The 17,334-nt window shown below is 43.2% G+C and overlaps 1 protein-coding gene across 5 annotated transcripts in view; it reads right to left on the bottom strand.

The window, feature by feature from the left end:
• Positions 1–17,334, bottom strand: part of LOC134359863 (endophilin-B2-like) — a 113,065-nt gene that overhangs the window by 9,224 nt on the left and 86,507 nt on the right. For 3 of the 5 annotated variants that reach the window (XM_063073628.1, XM_063073629.1, XM_063073630.1), the window contains one exon: positions 1,921–2,010. In XM_063073628.1, coding sequence (XP_062929698.1) covers positions 1,921–2,010 — 90 coding nt within the window. Of the gene's footprint in view, positions 1–1,920; positions 2,011–6,729; positions 6,754–17,334 lie in introns of all 5 variants that reach the window. The other 2 variants (XM_063073626.1, XM_063073627.1) reach the window with 1 other exon arrangement.

Genomic DNA, 17,334 nt, shown 5'->3' with positions numbered 1-17,334 from the left:
AAAATGAAATGATTTCACTACTTCAACAAGTTATGAACTATGAAGAATTTAAAGGCATTGACAATCATCTTGAAAATTACAACGAAATTGAAGATTTGGAGGATGCAATCATTGATAGCATTGTACGAAGGCAAGTTAACTATCTGGACTAAGCGTCTGTGCTGATTTTGTTCATTTACAGTCAATCAAAAGAACATGGCAGTGTACACCAGATGAATTCCTCCACTGATAATTATTAGTCACTGTTATGTCTTTCCTGATTTGGATTGTTATTTTATTTCTAATTACTAGATCTCACAGCTTATTGGTAGGTTCATAGCTGTTGTTGATTGCTCATCATCACAGTAAGCAATTAGCTTTTGTCATCAGGTCAGCCATTTTATATTGTTAGTATATTTCAAATAGTAGTTAGAAGTGCTTGTTAGAGGATGAAGGAATTTAAATCAATATTTGAATCTGCCTTTTGTTAGAACGCCGAGAAGTACTGTCTTTTTACATCGGCTCCTTGGGTACTGTAACGTGTTGGCGAATAATAAAACCATCTTCAACTACATCGGGACTGGAGTTATCTATCTGTCTAGCTTAAGAAAATGGGGAAAACTCTTGAGCGAGGGCAGAATAGGAACTAATACACAGTTTTATAGCACTGTAGTAACATTGAGCACCTTCTAATTCATTCCGTAGTTCATTTAAATATATAATTTGTTAGTTAAATGGTAGTTCATCTTTATTTATATCTTTTTAACTGTTTCTATTAAACTCAGCTAATTGGGGCAGCTGCTTAATTGGGTCAAAATGTATTGGTCCCGATGTGTTCCAGTTAACCAGAATCTACCGTAGTTGCAAAGCTGTGGACTTCAGTTCCAGAGTTAGTGATTCAGATGGTAACGTAGAGGTGCGTGGAAGGGAAAAGGGACAGAGTAACACTGGAACATGGAGTGAAGTGTGATCAGGAGAGAACAGCCTATTTTAATAGCCTCTTGTGTTTCTCTTTGTTTCATTGCAAATTGAGGTCAATTTCCTACCCTACTGTTGCCCTCAGATTCAATGAAGTTAAAATGTATTTATTTATTGAGATACAGTGTGGGTTCAGCTCTTCTGGCCCTTTGGGCTGCGCTGCCCAGCAATCCCCAATTTAACGCTAACAATGACTAATCAACCTTCCAAACTGTACGCCTTTGGACTGTGAGGGGAAACCGGAGCACCCAGAGGAAACCCACGCGGTCACAGGGAGAACGTACAAACTCCTTATAGGCAGCGTCAGGAATAGAACCCCAGTCGCCTGTGCTGTAAAGCTACCGTGCCCTGTTAATGATTGTAGTAATGAGAGAGAGGGAGAAAAAAAACAACTGAGAGCAGAAGATGAACATGGTAGAAGTTGGAAAATTATTGAAGGGCTTGACGTGGAAGACACAAAAAAATTGTTTCACACCAAGTGTGGGATCAGAAAACAGATGATAAATAGAGGATTGGTATTGATAAAAGGGAATGTAGCCAAAGCATTTACACCTTAAAGCAGGGGTTCCCAACCTTTTTTTATATACCATGGATAAAAAGCATTAAGCAAGGCATCTGTGGACCCCAGGTTGGGAATTACTGCCTTAAATGAAGGAGCCGGTACTATAGGAACAGCTGGGACAACAGCTCAAGGAGAAGTTTGATAACAGATGAGGAAAAGAGCAGGTTAATAGGATGCTAGGAAGCAAGGGAGAAAGGGATTCATGTAGACAATAAGCATCGATGTCAATCAGTTAGCTGGGACAATGGGTTTCAATGTGCTGATTCGATGCAAGTCCACTGATGTCAGAGGAGATGTGTGTGTGTGTGTGCGTGTGTGTGGAATCATTCCATATGGTACAGAGCATTGTGATAAACAGAGTCAGGTAATAACGGAATTGTCTCGTTCCATTCACAACATACATGTGTACTGCTGATGCCTTCCAGCAGTAACCGGGTGACCTCAGCTTGCCGGTCGAACTCTGTCTGAGCCACTCGTAGCTCCTGCTCTGCCTGAAAATAGAAAGGTTGGGGTTGTTGGGGGGGGGGGTGGAGTAGGGGAGGAGGAGAAGGTGAAACCCAAAGTCACACATTAACACAGCAACAATCTGTAACAGACCAATACAAACCAGCACTGGTTTACATCTTCAGTTATACCTTTGTCCAGGTTGCTTTGTGCAGTCATCTGCCCTGTGATTAGATGATTGAACCACCAGCAACTCAATCACCCGGATCTGGTAATTCCCCAAACAGGAGGTCCTCAGAAACAACTGGTTCTGGGAGGCCAGTTGACTTCATCTACCTATGTCAATGGAAATTTTATTGGCTGCTGCCTCAGCTTGTCCGTCAGAAATGGTTTGAAAATGGTTACAGGTGTATACAGCTTTCAATGCCAGATCCTTCCAGAAGAACCATGAAGACATTTAAACCTGTATAAATGCCTAGAAAAACACCGTCAGTATGTCAGAAGAGCACACGGCATATTGGGGCAGCGTAAAACAGAGTGCTAGGCCAACACTCTATAAAAGTTATAGACAGCTTCTGCACCAGCACGCATGGTCTGAACTCCTGCTATGCACTTAATGACTTGTTAGTCTTTATGACCTCAAGGTGGCCAACTGACTTGGTGTAACTGTGACTAAATTGAACGGCTCATTGCAAATACAATTAAAAGACCATTTTTTGTGCATTATTAAAGTATTTTTACTTTGACTTCCCATTCAATATGATAAACCAGTTGAATTGCCCATGGATTCTACGTCAGATGGTTTCTGAATGCATTGGACCACCTTGAAGCTCGATCCTTGCAGAAGGTTAAACACAGAAATGGTTATGCACAAAATGAACAGCATGGGGGGAGAAAAAAGAACTGAATTACAAGCCTGGTTTTCGAATTGGGAATGGACAAGCACAGAGCATGATGGCAGTGGCAACAGTTCATGACCTGGAGACCAAGAGGACAGCATGGTGAATTGCCTGACAACACAAGGGCCAGCCAGAATGCAGAGGTCAGCTTGGAGCGCACCCCCGACAGAGTGACAAAAATCAATTTCATCCACTATTGGAGGGCAGAGTAAAGTCAAGATGGCGCTAAACAGCGACTCCCTTGATTGCACCTTCAGAAACAGCTCGATTTCTATCTTTGATATCTCTTCCCCCCCACCCTTTCAAGGTTCTTTTGACGACCCTGACCTGGAGTTACACCCTGACTTTAGTTCTTTGTGGTAATGGGACCCGCTCTCAAGGCCTCACGACCGGCCACTTTTTGATATCCCAAGGACACGGCCTGGAAGACTAGTGCACCTTCAGGGTGCTGGATTTTCATGGCTCTAGAGACAGGCTGATTCCAGACCGGTGCCCCTGACTGAGGCGCTGCAGGAGAACACAGACCATCGGGAGCAGCGGGTTAGCTGCTGGCTGCGTGTCCAGAGACCTGAGCTCTCTGGGCACAGAGCTCGAAAAAAGTGACGCAACAGGCTCTTAACATCATAAATCAGCAAGTTGTTTGTTATGTCTCCCCTCTCAATATGAAACAGAGACACCTCTTTTTCCCTTATTGGGAAGAAAGAGAGCCTGTGATATGTCAAATTACCGGGTGAATGCGTAGTCTTTGGGGTCCTGCAAGTCAGTGTCTTTATTGATGCTTTGCTGCACGCTTAAGTGCTCGGTGGACGGCGCTGATGCTTTATTTTGCTGGTCGGGGGGGGGGGTCATTGCCTTGCTGTGGGGGGGGGAGCTGGGGGGGGGCTTTGGGGTTCTGAAGTTTAATAGTCATTCATTCCTTGGGGCACTCCTCTGTGTTTGTGGATGTTTGTGAAGAAAAAGAATTTCAGGATGTATATTGTATACATTTCTCTGACATTAAACGTACCTACTGAAACCTATTAAATGTGTAACTAAAAAAATCAGAAAAACAGTAGTGAGGTTTTGGTGACATGGTCCACTGCATAGTTAGCAACGTTAATACCTCTTCCTATAAATGCTGCCTGGCCTGCTGCGGTCACCAGCATTTTGTGTGTGTTTTGCTTGAATTTCCAGCGTCTGCAGATTTCCTCGTGTCAATGTTATTAGCTTGCTAAGTGAATCAGGGAACCCAGCTACATTGCGCGATAGACACAGTGTCCACGTGCCTTGATGTTTGAAGTGTGTGGTTTGCTAAAGAGTTTAGATAATTACGCCTTCCAATGAGAATATAGTGAATTTGAATGTGGGGTTGGATTACTCAGACCTCTCTCTTTTAAGGCTTAAGAATTCCCTGCATCAACTTAAAGGAACAAGGTCACTGTCAAACCCAGAAGTCACGATACTCAAGGAGGAACACCGGCCAGTTTATAGGTGAGCCCCTTTTCCCCGCCCATCAGCTTTACGTGGGGGTGAGCGGCTCTGTCATGTCGGTAACCTCGCTGGTGTCAAAGGTGATAAATGATCACAGCAGCCTCTGTATTGATCACATGTTTCCATCCCAGATGGCTCTACAATTAATACATTATCGTTATTGACTAGTTAATTCAATGAAAGCAAATATTAATGAGCAACTCAATGTGCCTATAAAAAAGATGTTCATCTTAAAACGTACAACCAAAAGGTTAGTGTAGCCACTCTATATTGAGGAAGAAATGTCATTAGACGTTCAGAAACAAAGCATTGATACTTCCCAAAATGATCACCAGTGATCCATACCTGTGTTCAAAGTCCACCATATCCAAAGCAAACTTTCACCAATGTTTGCTAATATTAAACAATTATGCAGCCAAACCAAGTTTGGCAGATGTGGGCTGCAAATTTATACATGCAAGAGACTCAAGGATAGAAAATTCTCCCTGTGATTGAAGACATTGATCGCATTCTTAGCACAGAGGACGAAATTGGGGTGCAAGAGTGTTTCTTTCTGTGAGCTATTACAAGCATGTCGATGTCAACATGAAACTATGAAAAATGTGCATATGGATACCATCATAGACTGGATTTTGTTCAAAATGATTCCCACCGCTCCCAAAATCAGAAATGATATTAAAGCAGAACACCAATAAAATGTTAGAAAATGAAAGAGCAGTACCAAAATCCAGCTATCCTTTGAATTTGTTACGTGGGTTAAGATTGAAATCAAAATGAACACAAGGTGGAGCTAGCTGTGGGTATTCGGTTTGCAAGGGTTGGACAGGAGAAACCAGATCAGACTGACGACATCAGGTATCCGTCTAAATCATCAGTACTGGACCACTGAATTAACAAATACCCTTCATTTCCTCGAGCAATCTTAATTTCATGCATGGTTAATCAATCAAATTATCAAAAATATTGCCACAATTTTTAAGATCTTAAACAATATCAAGGAAATGCCAAGAATCCATCAGTTGGCAAAGCTGCAATATACTTACACTAGAAAATGGGATTCATGAATGCCTTTAATGTAAAGAATACAATTTGCCTTTGAATGTAAAGATGATTTGTTTCCCTAACCCAACATTGATGGCCGCTAGAAGCACATAAATGCAAGCATCTTTCAGACACACCTTCTGGGTTTGGGTTAATCAGGATCCCATTCAGCAGAGTGAAAACTCTCGCAGTGCAGAAAAAGAGCAAAATTTTCCAAAAGTGATGAAGAGTTTGGCTTTACAGAAACAGGCCTTTTGACCCAAATGATCCATGCCAACCAAATTTCCCATCATTCCGAGGAGTTGCATGAGTGTGTTCTATATATTGCAGCTTTAATTCATCATTAGCCTCCACCCACCCCAAAAGACATGGAGAACCTAGAGCATTGGTCACATGGTCCATACAGAGCAAATCGCTCAACACCGTGGCAGTTAGGATCGTCACAACCCCTAAGTGCTACGTTCTGGAGCCATTTACTTGCACTTCAACAAACATTTACAAGTAATGTAAAACAGTAGACATCTCACGTTGGATTTTTACACAGAATCAGTGTTTCTCTGATTTTATTAATATTGGGTGTAAGGTACTTTACTGTATAGAGCTGGAGAGATTTCACTATCAGGTCCCACTTCCAAAAATAGAAACTTCTTACTTCTGCCAGTGATTTTGGATATCTCACTCCCCCCATCTCTTCACTATGTGGATTATTGGATTGGGAACGATCTAGCCGTGATACACTGGATTAAGGCACTCTTGCCCTTTATCAATTGCATAACTGCGTGGATGTCTTTAATCCCCATCATCACAGATATTTTCTCCTTCTGTAGGGCATTTGTTTCTGGAGGTGTTGGGGGGAAGAGTGCAATGAGTTGAAACATGTCCCAGAAAATCACATGTCATTAAGTGAGATCCCAGCCACAACATCAAGGGCATGAAATGCAAACAGCAATATCAGATCACTCTCGTTACTCCCTGTCCCTTTGAACGATCAACCTCCCTCTCCTGACCAAAATCTCTTTACCACCTGACATTGGCCATTAATACCGGTGGGGGGGGGGGGGTACCACAAGAGACAGGAACCCTACAGTGCTTCACTGCTGATTGAACCAATTTGTCAATCAACCCCAAGACTGGAAGTGGGAACAGATGGGGATCAATATGAAGGTGCGGCAGATTCACATTTTGATCTGAGGTTTTTAAAAGCAATGCAAGTTTAGTAATGATCAATTGGGAGGTACTCACTTGTAAAACACCTTTTAATAATTCTTTATTATTCCCCCAATATTAATCACCAAGTGACCATAGCTTAGCTTTTCCACTGCCTATGTCATTTCTCCATGGGTTTTGAATACTCACTTTTGTCACCTCCTCACTCCAGAGCTGCAAGTCCACACAGCAACAAGAAAGGAGATGAGTGTTTGACACTAGAAGGATCTCATTGTTACTGATGCTCAATGTAAGCCATGGTTAGACTATGGTGATAACACAACGCACAAACACAAGCATGCAGAAGAACAGAAAACATATTTGAACTGTGGACAACAGGGCCTTCATTACTGATGGTCTGGTGTGAATCACGGACCCTGGCTAAGAACTTACATCCAATAAATAACAAGGCAAAAATAGCAAACCCTGGTAATGCACACCTCTGGATCGGTCAGGGCGTGAAAGGTTACGGGGAGAAGGCAGGAGAATGGGGTTGAGAGGGAAATCGATCAGCCATGATGAAATGGCAGAGCAGACTCGATGGGCTGAATGGCCTTATTCTGCTATTTATCATCTTATCAGGTTTATCATTGTACAGGATTATACAGTATTGATTTGTTACTATACAGTAATGAATCAATACTGTCTTACATTTGGGTGCAAGGCAGTTTTTCCAAGAGGGAGACAAGTATGAGAGAAAGGGTAAAGGTGTAATTCAAGTTAACAGACACTGTAATTGAATCAAGGATCAGCAGATCACAAATAGCCTGAAGTTTAAAGGAAGGTTTGGAAAATGTGGTACTAAACAGTGGTCTAGCTGCAATTTACAGATTAGGATGAAATACTCAGCAAATGATGCTCTGGTGATTGGGTACACTAGTATGATAATGGAAAGATTCACCTCCCTTCCAATAGGAATACTGATAATCCGGCAGCCTCAGCTCTTTGGTGAGGTCAGACAGGCAGAAGTTTCAGACTATTGGATGTTGTGCATATAATACCCAACACATTTTGAATTCACTTTACTTAATTCAATTACAATTTTAAAAAAATTAAAACGCGGAACCAGGCAAGTTTAAAAGAAATGGTGGAAATAAATCTCCAGTGAGTTTTAGAATTAGATAGTACAGAAACAGGCCATTCAGCCCACCACATTCACACTGATCTGTCTACACTAATCCTATTTGTCTGCATCACGTCTGTATCCTCCCATGCTTTGCCTGTGTATATGCTTGTTTAAATGCCTCTTCCACATAGTACTTGTATCTGATTCCACCACATCCTGCTGCTGTGTATCTACATATTAGTGACTATGTTAAAAAACATTTCCCCTCATATCCACTCCTTTCCCTCGCCTTAAAATTGCGCTCCCTTGTTTGTTATGTGCTGTCACTGGAGAGAGACCCATCAGTTACCTTTACACTCCATCAGGCCTCAGAATTTTATTTCACCATTTCAGGTCATCCCTCAGCCCTCTTCGCTCCAGGGAAAATAAACGCAGCCTATGTAATCTCTCCCTATAACTGAAGCTCTCCAACCCAACAATATCATTCTGTAAATCTCCTCTGCACTCTCTAGCACAACCATTTCCTTCCTATAACGTAGCTACCAGGATCGAACCCGATATTACAAGTGCTGCCTAACTGGTGTTTTGTAAAAATTGCAACATAATGCCCCAATTTTTTTTTTTATACATACTCCAACCTATGAAGCTGGGTATGCCAAATGCCTTCGTCACCACCCTTTTTATCTGCGTTGTAACTTTCAATCAACTATGGCATTAAACGCCAACGTTACTCAGTATTCGTTAGTGACCTGCCATTAGTTATATTTATCTTACTCCTATTTGACATCTTAAAATGCATCACCTTGACATGTTGACAATTTAAATGGAGAATGGGTATGGGATCCCAGTGAATCATTGGGATTTATGCACAGCAGATAATCAGAGTGTGCTATATTAATTTTTGCCAGTAAAGAAGGAAGTCTGCTGCACTATTAAGGTCAGAATCTCACACTATATGATACTTGTGATGTGATTTTTCAAATCTACCACTGCTGGCCTTTGACAGTTTATTGGCTTAGTCCCCCTGGGAATAGCATTATCATCACGTACAATACAAAGGGTGCTTAGCCGCCAATAACAACTTGAACTCCAACAATAATAACCTGATTTCTTTTCCATGAGTCGGTTCTGACATGTCATCATGGAAATGTATTACTGTATTGTGTCTAAGATTCCAGGATATCTCACATAGTTTTTCTGTGGAGCCGGCCCAGATACAGTAAACGTGATGGATTCTGTTCGCCTGATGTGGAATGCACCCCTACCCCCACCAAATGAAGGCAATCCTCTCAGCCAAGTCTAGAAAGCTAGGGGACACATTGGCAGGGCAGGGCAGGGGAGCCTCAAGACTGCACAAGGTTGGATCGTAAGCAGTTAAAACCCTGCAGCTCTCAAGCACAAGTCACTACAGTCTGGGACCCCTTCTTCACTGGTTACTGACTCTTTAGGCTGTGGATTGGAAAGAAGGAAACAAGTTTTAAACCCTAATTGATTTGCCGATTTCAGTTGTGGGGCTTGGAAAACTGATGAGCTCCTTTGCTTGAATTCACATTTAAACAGCAAATGTTAAAGATTCTGAGAACCAGAGAGATGATAAACCCCACATGGAAAGATTTCTTCCAGCAGGGTGTATTCCTGATGGAATGAAGAATTCACAACTAGTGCTCTTGACTATCAGTTCTTTTGACGGCTTAATGCAATCTGAAACATCATGTAACAAATAGCGCAAAAACACCCAAATACTGGATTATAAATATTCTCCTAAAGTAAAAGACTAGATTAAGCAATGTAAGAATCACTGCCTCTTCAAAAAAGAGCATTTTTCTTGAAGGATTGGGCTTCAGGACCATGTTGTTAATCTTCTCCTATACCTCACATACACTAGTCACATCCTGCCACATTCCTGACTCCAATCTTTTACCACAAAGCATGACCGATTAGCTTTACTAGCTAACTCCCTCTCAGTGGAGTAAAGTAGTAGTGACAGTACCAGCTGGGAAGGTTTTAATCTTGATCTTGATCATATATCCCAAGAATGACCCCAGATAGATAAAGATGAATTCTCCTGGTTAGAAAAGATTAAATGAGAGCTTGTCGTCACCTTCCCCCTACTTTGTCAACTTTCAGATGACAGAAGGAGAATTTCAAACAAGGCAGGGAAAGAGAGGAAAGGCTGGGGCAATTCAAACATCACAAATTGCACTGGTGATGTGGAGTTCAGAAAGCTGAATGTTGGATTTCCACAGAGCCAGCCCAGGTGGACCTTCCTTTTGGTGACATGAGATTCAGAACTCTGTTTGAGATTTACAAATTAGACACAATCCAACTCAAAAGTTGGTATTAAAAGCCAAAGTCACATTTGCTCCCTCCTGCCTCATTCATGAAAAGGATCTGCCTTTTTCCTAGAAGTGAATAGTCCTTCCCCCACTTCCTTTTGGAGATGAATGGTAAAACTGCCACTCATCCCTGGGAAAATGATCCCCCAAAGCCCACTCATCTTAGGGTCATTGTGGTGTTCACACCTCCTCCCACCCATCCCAGTTCTCTGAAACTTCTCACACTCCATTTACCTAGAGATAGGTCCTTCTATTTTGACCCCTCGTCACTTCCATCACATCATGTCCAGGCAACATTCCCCTGCCTCCACCTATCCCTCTCCCCTCCCTTAGACTCTGTACCATTCCCCCAAAGATGGTCAGATTCCCCAAAATGACCCCAATCTCCTCCTTCCCAAATGGATCAAATATCCTTCCTTAAATTGTTGAATGCATAGATTATAACTGGCTTTGAATTCAGAATCTCAGTGGCTCAGACCTAATGATCCACAATCAATCATCAGAAGTTGGAGGAAAGAAGCTGAAGTGATTTTGGGTAGAATCAGAACAGAATATAGTGCGTTCAGCAACACAGAAATACCCCACAGCTGGGGAAACACATGCCGTAAACCAGTAGAGATGGAGAAATTTTCGCATGTGCACTTCCCCCAAGACAGGACCGGACAGGACTCCAGGCAGATGCAGAGCACCGCACCAGAGAAGGACATAGGGAACACAAAGATGTTGGCTTTGTTGAAGAATTGCTGTTCAGAGAATCCCACTTGGAAATTTGTCAGAGTTTAGTCAATGGGCAACTTTGAAAAGTTCTGTGTGGAGTTCTACAATACGTTTTCTTTTCTTCCAATGATGTAGGCTTTACAGTTACTGGTTTAGTTAAATTTTAAGTTGAATTTGCCTTAAGACTACTACATCAGAAAATCAGGAAACAAAAATAGTCAGCTTCAATGATTAAATATAAAATTATATTAATTACAAATAGAAGTACGCTATAAAATGGGACACATACATAAATATCCGGAGGACAGCATGATCTACAATGCCAGTAACAAGCATTTACAGTATATTGTGCCTTTAACATGATAAAGATCCTAAGGTACTCCACAGGCATGAAATCAAACAACATAAAACATTTCTCCTTAATGATTTAGCACCTTATTCCCCAGGTCTGTGAGAATAACTCCACTTATTATCCCTATAAAATGTAATGCCCCAGATTAAAAATTCTCCTTCACATTTTACAATTTCTCCAAGGCCCTGGGCCTTCTGAAGCCTCCTCCAGCCCTCAGTTCTGTATTCTTTCAGAGCTGGCCTCCATGTGCCTTTTGCTCTGCTGTCTTCAAGCATCAACACCCACAAGCCCTGGGATTTCCTTGCATTGACTACCTTTCGCCTCAGTACCCTACAGGAATCTTCCCTAAACCAACCACTCCATGAAGTGTGCCTTCCCAGTCATCTTCTTTGGCGAAGTCTCCAATTTTCTCTGATTGTGCACCTGTGAAACACCTTAGCACCTTTTCTTGTGTTAAAGGCTGAATATAAATGTAAATTAATACAAGACAGCAGTGTAGGAAACTGAGGAACTGCAGTGAAGAGTTATTCTAAAGAGCAGAATTGTCAGAAAGCCTTTCTCTGTTATTCAGTGGCACTGTTTGCTTTCCCTCCAACAACACACACTTCAAAAGACTCAAGACAAATTCAACTTCCCTCAGAATGATCATGGGGTTAGTAGCAGATCAATCTACGCTGAAGGGGGTGAATGCTGGAGGGTACAATTAGTGTCACTTATTACATACCCTCTGAAAAGAATCAAAAAAGATGACTGAATAGTACACAGCAGATTCCAATATTCATTCTGTGATAGAGTAGGTCGTGGCAACTGAAGATTATAATAGCACAAAGCTGGGGAAGCAAATTGTAGATTCGCCACCAACTTGCAAACCGTGGTTGTGCTGCCTTTTATACTGAATTTCTTTCAACGTACAGCAGTTGTGTGCAAGATTGTCAGTTGAGGTGGATAAGTGGAATTTTAAACAGGTCAAAGACAGAGGTGGGTATGTAATAAATATGGTATTGGATTGGTGATGCTTTTTAATCAGAACAGACCCATTGTTAAACACTGGATAATGAGGAAAATGCTCAGATCTCAAAGGGAATGAGTGGACGGGGGAGAATGGTTGGATCCACACACATTATGGAACTTGGGAAAAGCACAGAAGTGTGGCTGACCGCTAACCTCCCAGCTGAAAGTGATCACTCGGTTGGATTAAACCATGATTTCGGGGTGGTCAACCTGGCGTCAACCCTGATTCATGCACAGGGAAGGCACCTTCAGACCTCATTCGTGCCTGAGCTCCCTCTCAGACCAGCTGAGAACCATTTTGACATAGCAGTACTCAACTAACCTAGACAGTTACATCCAGAGACATGTCCTGCTTGATCAGCAGCACAGACACACCAAAAGTGAGACCGCCATGGTGACCAGTTAAGAGGAAGGGGCCATGGGCACCCTCGATGTTGACTGAGTGCCCCACTTGGGCCCAGGGATGGCAGGCAGAATTTAATGATAACCCCAGCGTGCCTCCAGATGGTGGAAGTGACTAACCCCTGCAGTCCACACGACGAAGGTACCGCTACCGAGCTGCTGGTGGGGCAGTGATAAGGGGTCACTGATACACTTCCAGGTCGGGATAGTCCGTGATTTGGTCGCATTCCCATGAGTATAGTGCAACCTAGGCAAGTTGCTGCTACGCACTCTGCAGATTGTACACAGTGTCACTGCGCAGAGCAGCCAGCAAGCGTTCACAGCGAAGAACTGGATGCCAATCAAGCCACTGATGAAAGATCATCAATTGAAAAGTTTCCAGCAGGTGATACCCTTCCCTCATCTGACAGATCAGTACCCTCTCTGCGACGACTATCACTTGGAAGAAGCAGAGCCCAGCAAGGGACACATGCACTTTGTGCCCGATCCCATCATTGGCTCACCTTGCCAAGCTACCATCATTCTACCTATGAGCCTCCGGAAGAGATGCTCTATACTTTTTGGCCAAGGAAGATCTGTAACCTCGCTCTACTCTTTCAGTGTCATCAAGAGGACATTGCCACAATCAAGAGGAAGCATTGGAGATAGATTGGGCACGTGATGAGACGAGAGGCCAACCCCATCATCAGGATAGCACTTCACTGGACTGCTGAAGGGGAGAAGGAAACGCAGGAGACTAAAGACAACTTGGCACCATACTGTAGAGGCAGAAATAAGGACCCTCAACCATTCCTGGGGCACAATAGAGAAGATGGCCAAGGACAGACAGAGATGGAAGACCATCATTGCTGCCCTAAATGCCAGTGGGCAAGCAACCATGATTGGCTTAGTAGCATGCTCACCAAGGAAGTGCCAAAGTAGATCATTGCTGGCTGGATTCATTAGAAGTGGCAAGAGTGGAATATACTTGACCTTGTCCACAATAATTTACCAGCATGTCCATGGAAAACTGGAAGTGACAACCGTACAACCTTTGTGAAGTCCCACCTTCACACTGAAGATGCTGATCCCCATATTCTGTGATGCTACCATCGTACCAAATGCAATAGATGCAAAACAGCAGAATGGATTTCAATCTGAAACATTACCTTTGTTTCTTTTCCTATGAAGACTGATCTGCTGAGCATTTCCAGAATTGTCTGTGTTTATTTTAGACAAATGTAACAACTCAAAACTAGGTATCCATGGAAACCCAAGAGTCCGAGCTTGTGGCTTTGCCCTCAGCATGCTCTTGCTTGGCCACCACCATGAAGGCAGGGGACCAAAAGCAATCAAAACACAACAAAAACACAGGGTTGGAAATCTGAATTAAGAACAGAGAATGCTGTAAATACGCAGCAGGTCGGGCAGCATCTGTGGAGAGGGAACTAGAGTTAACATTTCAGGCACGAGTGCAGGTGACTCTGGTTGCTAGGCAACATTGCCAGAGGTGTTTCTCGGGTAGAGTGCTGGAGGCGACCATTTTCAATTACAATAATAATCTTCACTTCATTCAGGTGCCTGAAAGAAGCCTGTACATTCGCCCCGTCACCACCTGGGTTTCCTCTGGGTGCTCTGTTTTCCTCCCACAGTCCAAAGACGTATCGGTTGGTAGGTTAATTATCGTAAATTGTCCTGAGATTAGGCTAGGCTTAAATCAAAGGTTGCTGGGCAGCGCGGCTCAAAGGACCAGAAGGTCTTGTTCTGTGCTGTATCTCAATAAATAATAAATAAGTTAAAAGTATGCTCAGAAGTGGGAATGTTTGGTGATCATTGCCCAATGGTCAATCTCATTCTCAACTCTTCAGATGATGAAGTAAACTATACTTGCATGCAGTAAGAGCTGAGCGACGTGTGGGTCCAGGCTGATAATTGGGCAGTAACATACAATCACACAAAGGCCATGGAAAATGGCCACCCTCGAGACAGCCTCCAATCATCCTCCTTCAACGTTCATGGGCGTAACATCACTGAATTCTTGATCATTAATATCCTCAAGTGAAAGTTCACTTCTTCAGATGCAAAAACAAGGATAATTTAGAGACAAGTCATTTTGTTTGAATGATTCACACTCCTGACTAACCAAAGGTCTTGCCGCCGTCCACAATGAAGTGTCCTTCACTTGCCTGAATGAAAAACTTGATGTTTTTATTTGTTTATTTTGGTCGCCCCGTACCGAGACGCGGAGATGAACTTTACCTGCGTGCCATCCAAGCAAATGAAGACATTTGAGGTAGAGTAGTTTAAAAAACACAAGTGCATTGTTGCAGCTACAGAAAAACTGCAGTTAAGATAAACAAATAAAGTCCAAAGGCTGTGGTGAGATAGATTGAGAAATCAAAAATTCATCTTTAGCATATGACAAGTCCTTTCAAGAATCTGATAACAGTAGGATAGGAACTGATAAGCGAGAAATTTGGCAGACGCTCGAAGTCCAAAGCTACACCCACAAAATGCTGGAGGAACTCAGAAGGTCAGGCAGCATCCATGGAAATGAATAAACAGTTGACGTTTCAGACTGTAAAGGAAGGGCGAAGATACCAGAATAAAAAGGTGGGGGGAGGGGAAGCTCGTAGGTGATAGGTGTAGTTGGGTGGGTAGGAAAGATAAAGGGCTGGAGAGGAAGGAACCTGATAGGACAGAAGAGTGGACCATAGGAGAAAGGGAAGGAGGAGGGGCACCCAGATGATAGGCAGGTGAGACGAGTCAAGAGGCCAGAGTGGGGAATAGAAGAAAAGGGAGGGGGAGGGAAATTCTTCTACCAGAAGAAGAAATCAATATTTATGGCATCAGGTTGAAGGCTACCCAGACAGGATAGAAGATATTGCTTTTCTATCCAGAGGCCATGGAGCGACATGCCAGAATAGAAACTGCCCTTGAGATTGGAGACACATGCTTTCAACCCTTTGTGTTTTCAGCCCAACAAGAGAGTGGGAAGAGAGAATGACCGAAGTGGGACGGATTTTTTGATAATGTTGGTTGCTTTCCTGAGGCAAGGGAAAGTCAGTGGAGTGGTACTGTTTTGTTTAATGGACAAGTTCACAACTCTCTGCAACTCCTTGCAGTCTTGGGCAGAAGAGTTGCTCTGCCAAATAGTGATACATCCAGACAGGATGTTTTGGGTGGTATCTCTGTAAAAATTGGTAAGAGCCGCCAAGGACATGCTGAAACCTTCTTAGCCTTCTGAAGTAGTAGATGCATTGGAGGTTTTCTTAGCTGTAGCTTCTCTTAGGTTAACATTTCACTTAGGCGATCTTTCACCAGCACAAGATTGACATCTAATCCTCCACCCTGATCTCTCCCTTCCTCTCTCAGAGTGCAATCCATCCAAAGCACTGCAGCAACTCAACTACGCCACCAAAAGCAGCTCGCAGTCATTACAACCTGGGAAAACAAGGACAGCAAGAAAATGGAAACTTTCAAGCTATCGCCAAGTTGCACCCTATCCTGACTTGGGACTATATTAGCAATCCACTGCTCTCCTTGGGTCTCAGTACTGGAACTCCCTGCCCAGCAGCATCGTGGGTGCACTTTCACTGCTCCAGTTGAAAGCAGCACTGCCCCCACCTTTTCAAGGGCAGCAAGCGATTGGTTAACAATCTTGCCAATGACACCCACGGCCTGAAAGTGATTTAAAACCAGCTGCTGCCATCGGACTAGTCAGTCATGATGGGAAATAAAAGTGAGTCCTCCATCCAGTTGTGACATGTTTAAAGGGGGTTGATAACTGAGTTAAGGACTTCAAGGAGGATGGTGCACTTCTAATCTTTCCACGAAGAATCAGTTTCATGGAGAATTCAGATACAACATCTACAGTCGGCCATTTACCATTGACACCCTGAAGCCAGTTACTGAACGAAGAGGAAGGCAGGCCATCTGAACTCAGTCTGCTTGGGAAGGAATGAAAACACCAGGGTAAGCTGTTCCAAAAGTGCACGATACCACAGCATCTCTGCTCATGCAGATTAGCTTCCAGGAGATACCCCTCCTGTTCCACTATGCTGGTAGGCTAGTGTTAGATAGAACAGAGCTCAGGTATTGTGCCAGACAGATTTAATACAAGTACAATGTTAATTAAAACACCCCCACCACTTCCAGTAGGATCCAAGAAATAATAGGGGTTCATCACAAGATGGCATTGACAAATATTACACTGCAGTTTTTAAATATCAGTTAAAGAATACTGGATCAATGCTGTAGAGTTCAAGAGCTGATCTCATTTTAAACTGATGATGTTGAAATGTAATGAAGCTTAGACTCAGAACAAGGTCCCTGCACAGAGAAGCTCATTTGTCCTAATAAGTCTACACAAGGTTTCATTCATTCTTCATTATGTGCTGTGTCGTAAGGCGTGGGCGATCATGGTCTTGACCGTGATTGTTCTTGGGAAATCTTCCTACAGAAGTGGGTTGCCATTGCCTTCTTCTGGGCGGTGTCTTTACAAGATGGGTGACCCCAGCCATTATCAATACTCCTCAGAGACTGTCTGCCTGGTGTCAGTGGTCGCATAACCAAGACTTGTGATGTGCACCAGCTGCTCATACGACCATCCACCACCTGCTGCCATGGCTTCACGTGACCCTGATCGGTGGGCTAAGCAGGTGCGACACCTCGCCCAAGGGTGACCTGAAGGAGCGTCTTACACCTTCTTTGGTAGAATCTCCACCCCGCCACCCAATGCAAGGTTTACCCTTCGTATTAACCCTTCCACTGCTCAACAATCTGCACATACAATTTAAACCCGTCAGTCACAGACTTCAGTGCTGTCGCACCTGACTCTTATTCTGCTGAAAGCGGCACATCAGCCACCTGGTGAGAGGGTTTCATGATTC

The sequence above is a fragment of the Mobula hypostoma genome, chromosome 21 (assembly GCF_963921235.1).
Source record: "Mobula hypostoma chromosome 21, sMobHyp1.1, whole genome shotgun sequence".
Lineage (NCBI taxonomy): Eukaryota > Metazoa > Chordata > Chondrichthyes > Myliobatiformes > Myliobatidae > Mobula > Mobula hypostoma.
This window is presented reverse-complemented; position numbering and strand designations above follow the sequence as displayed.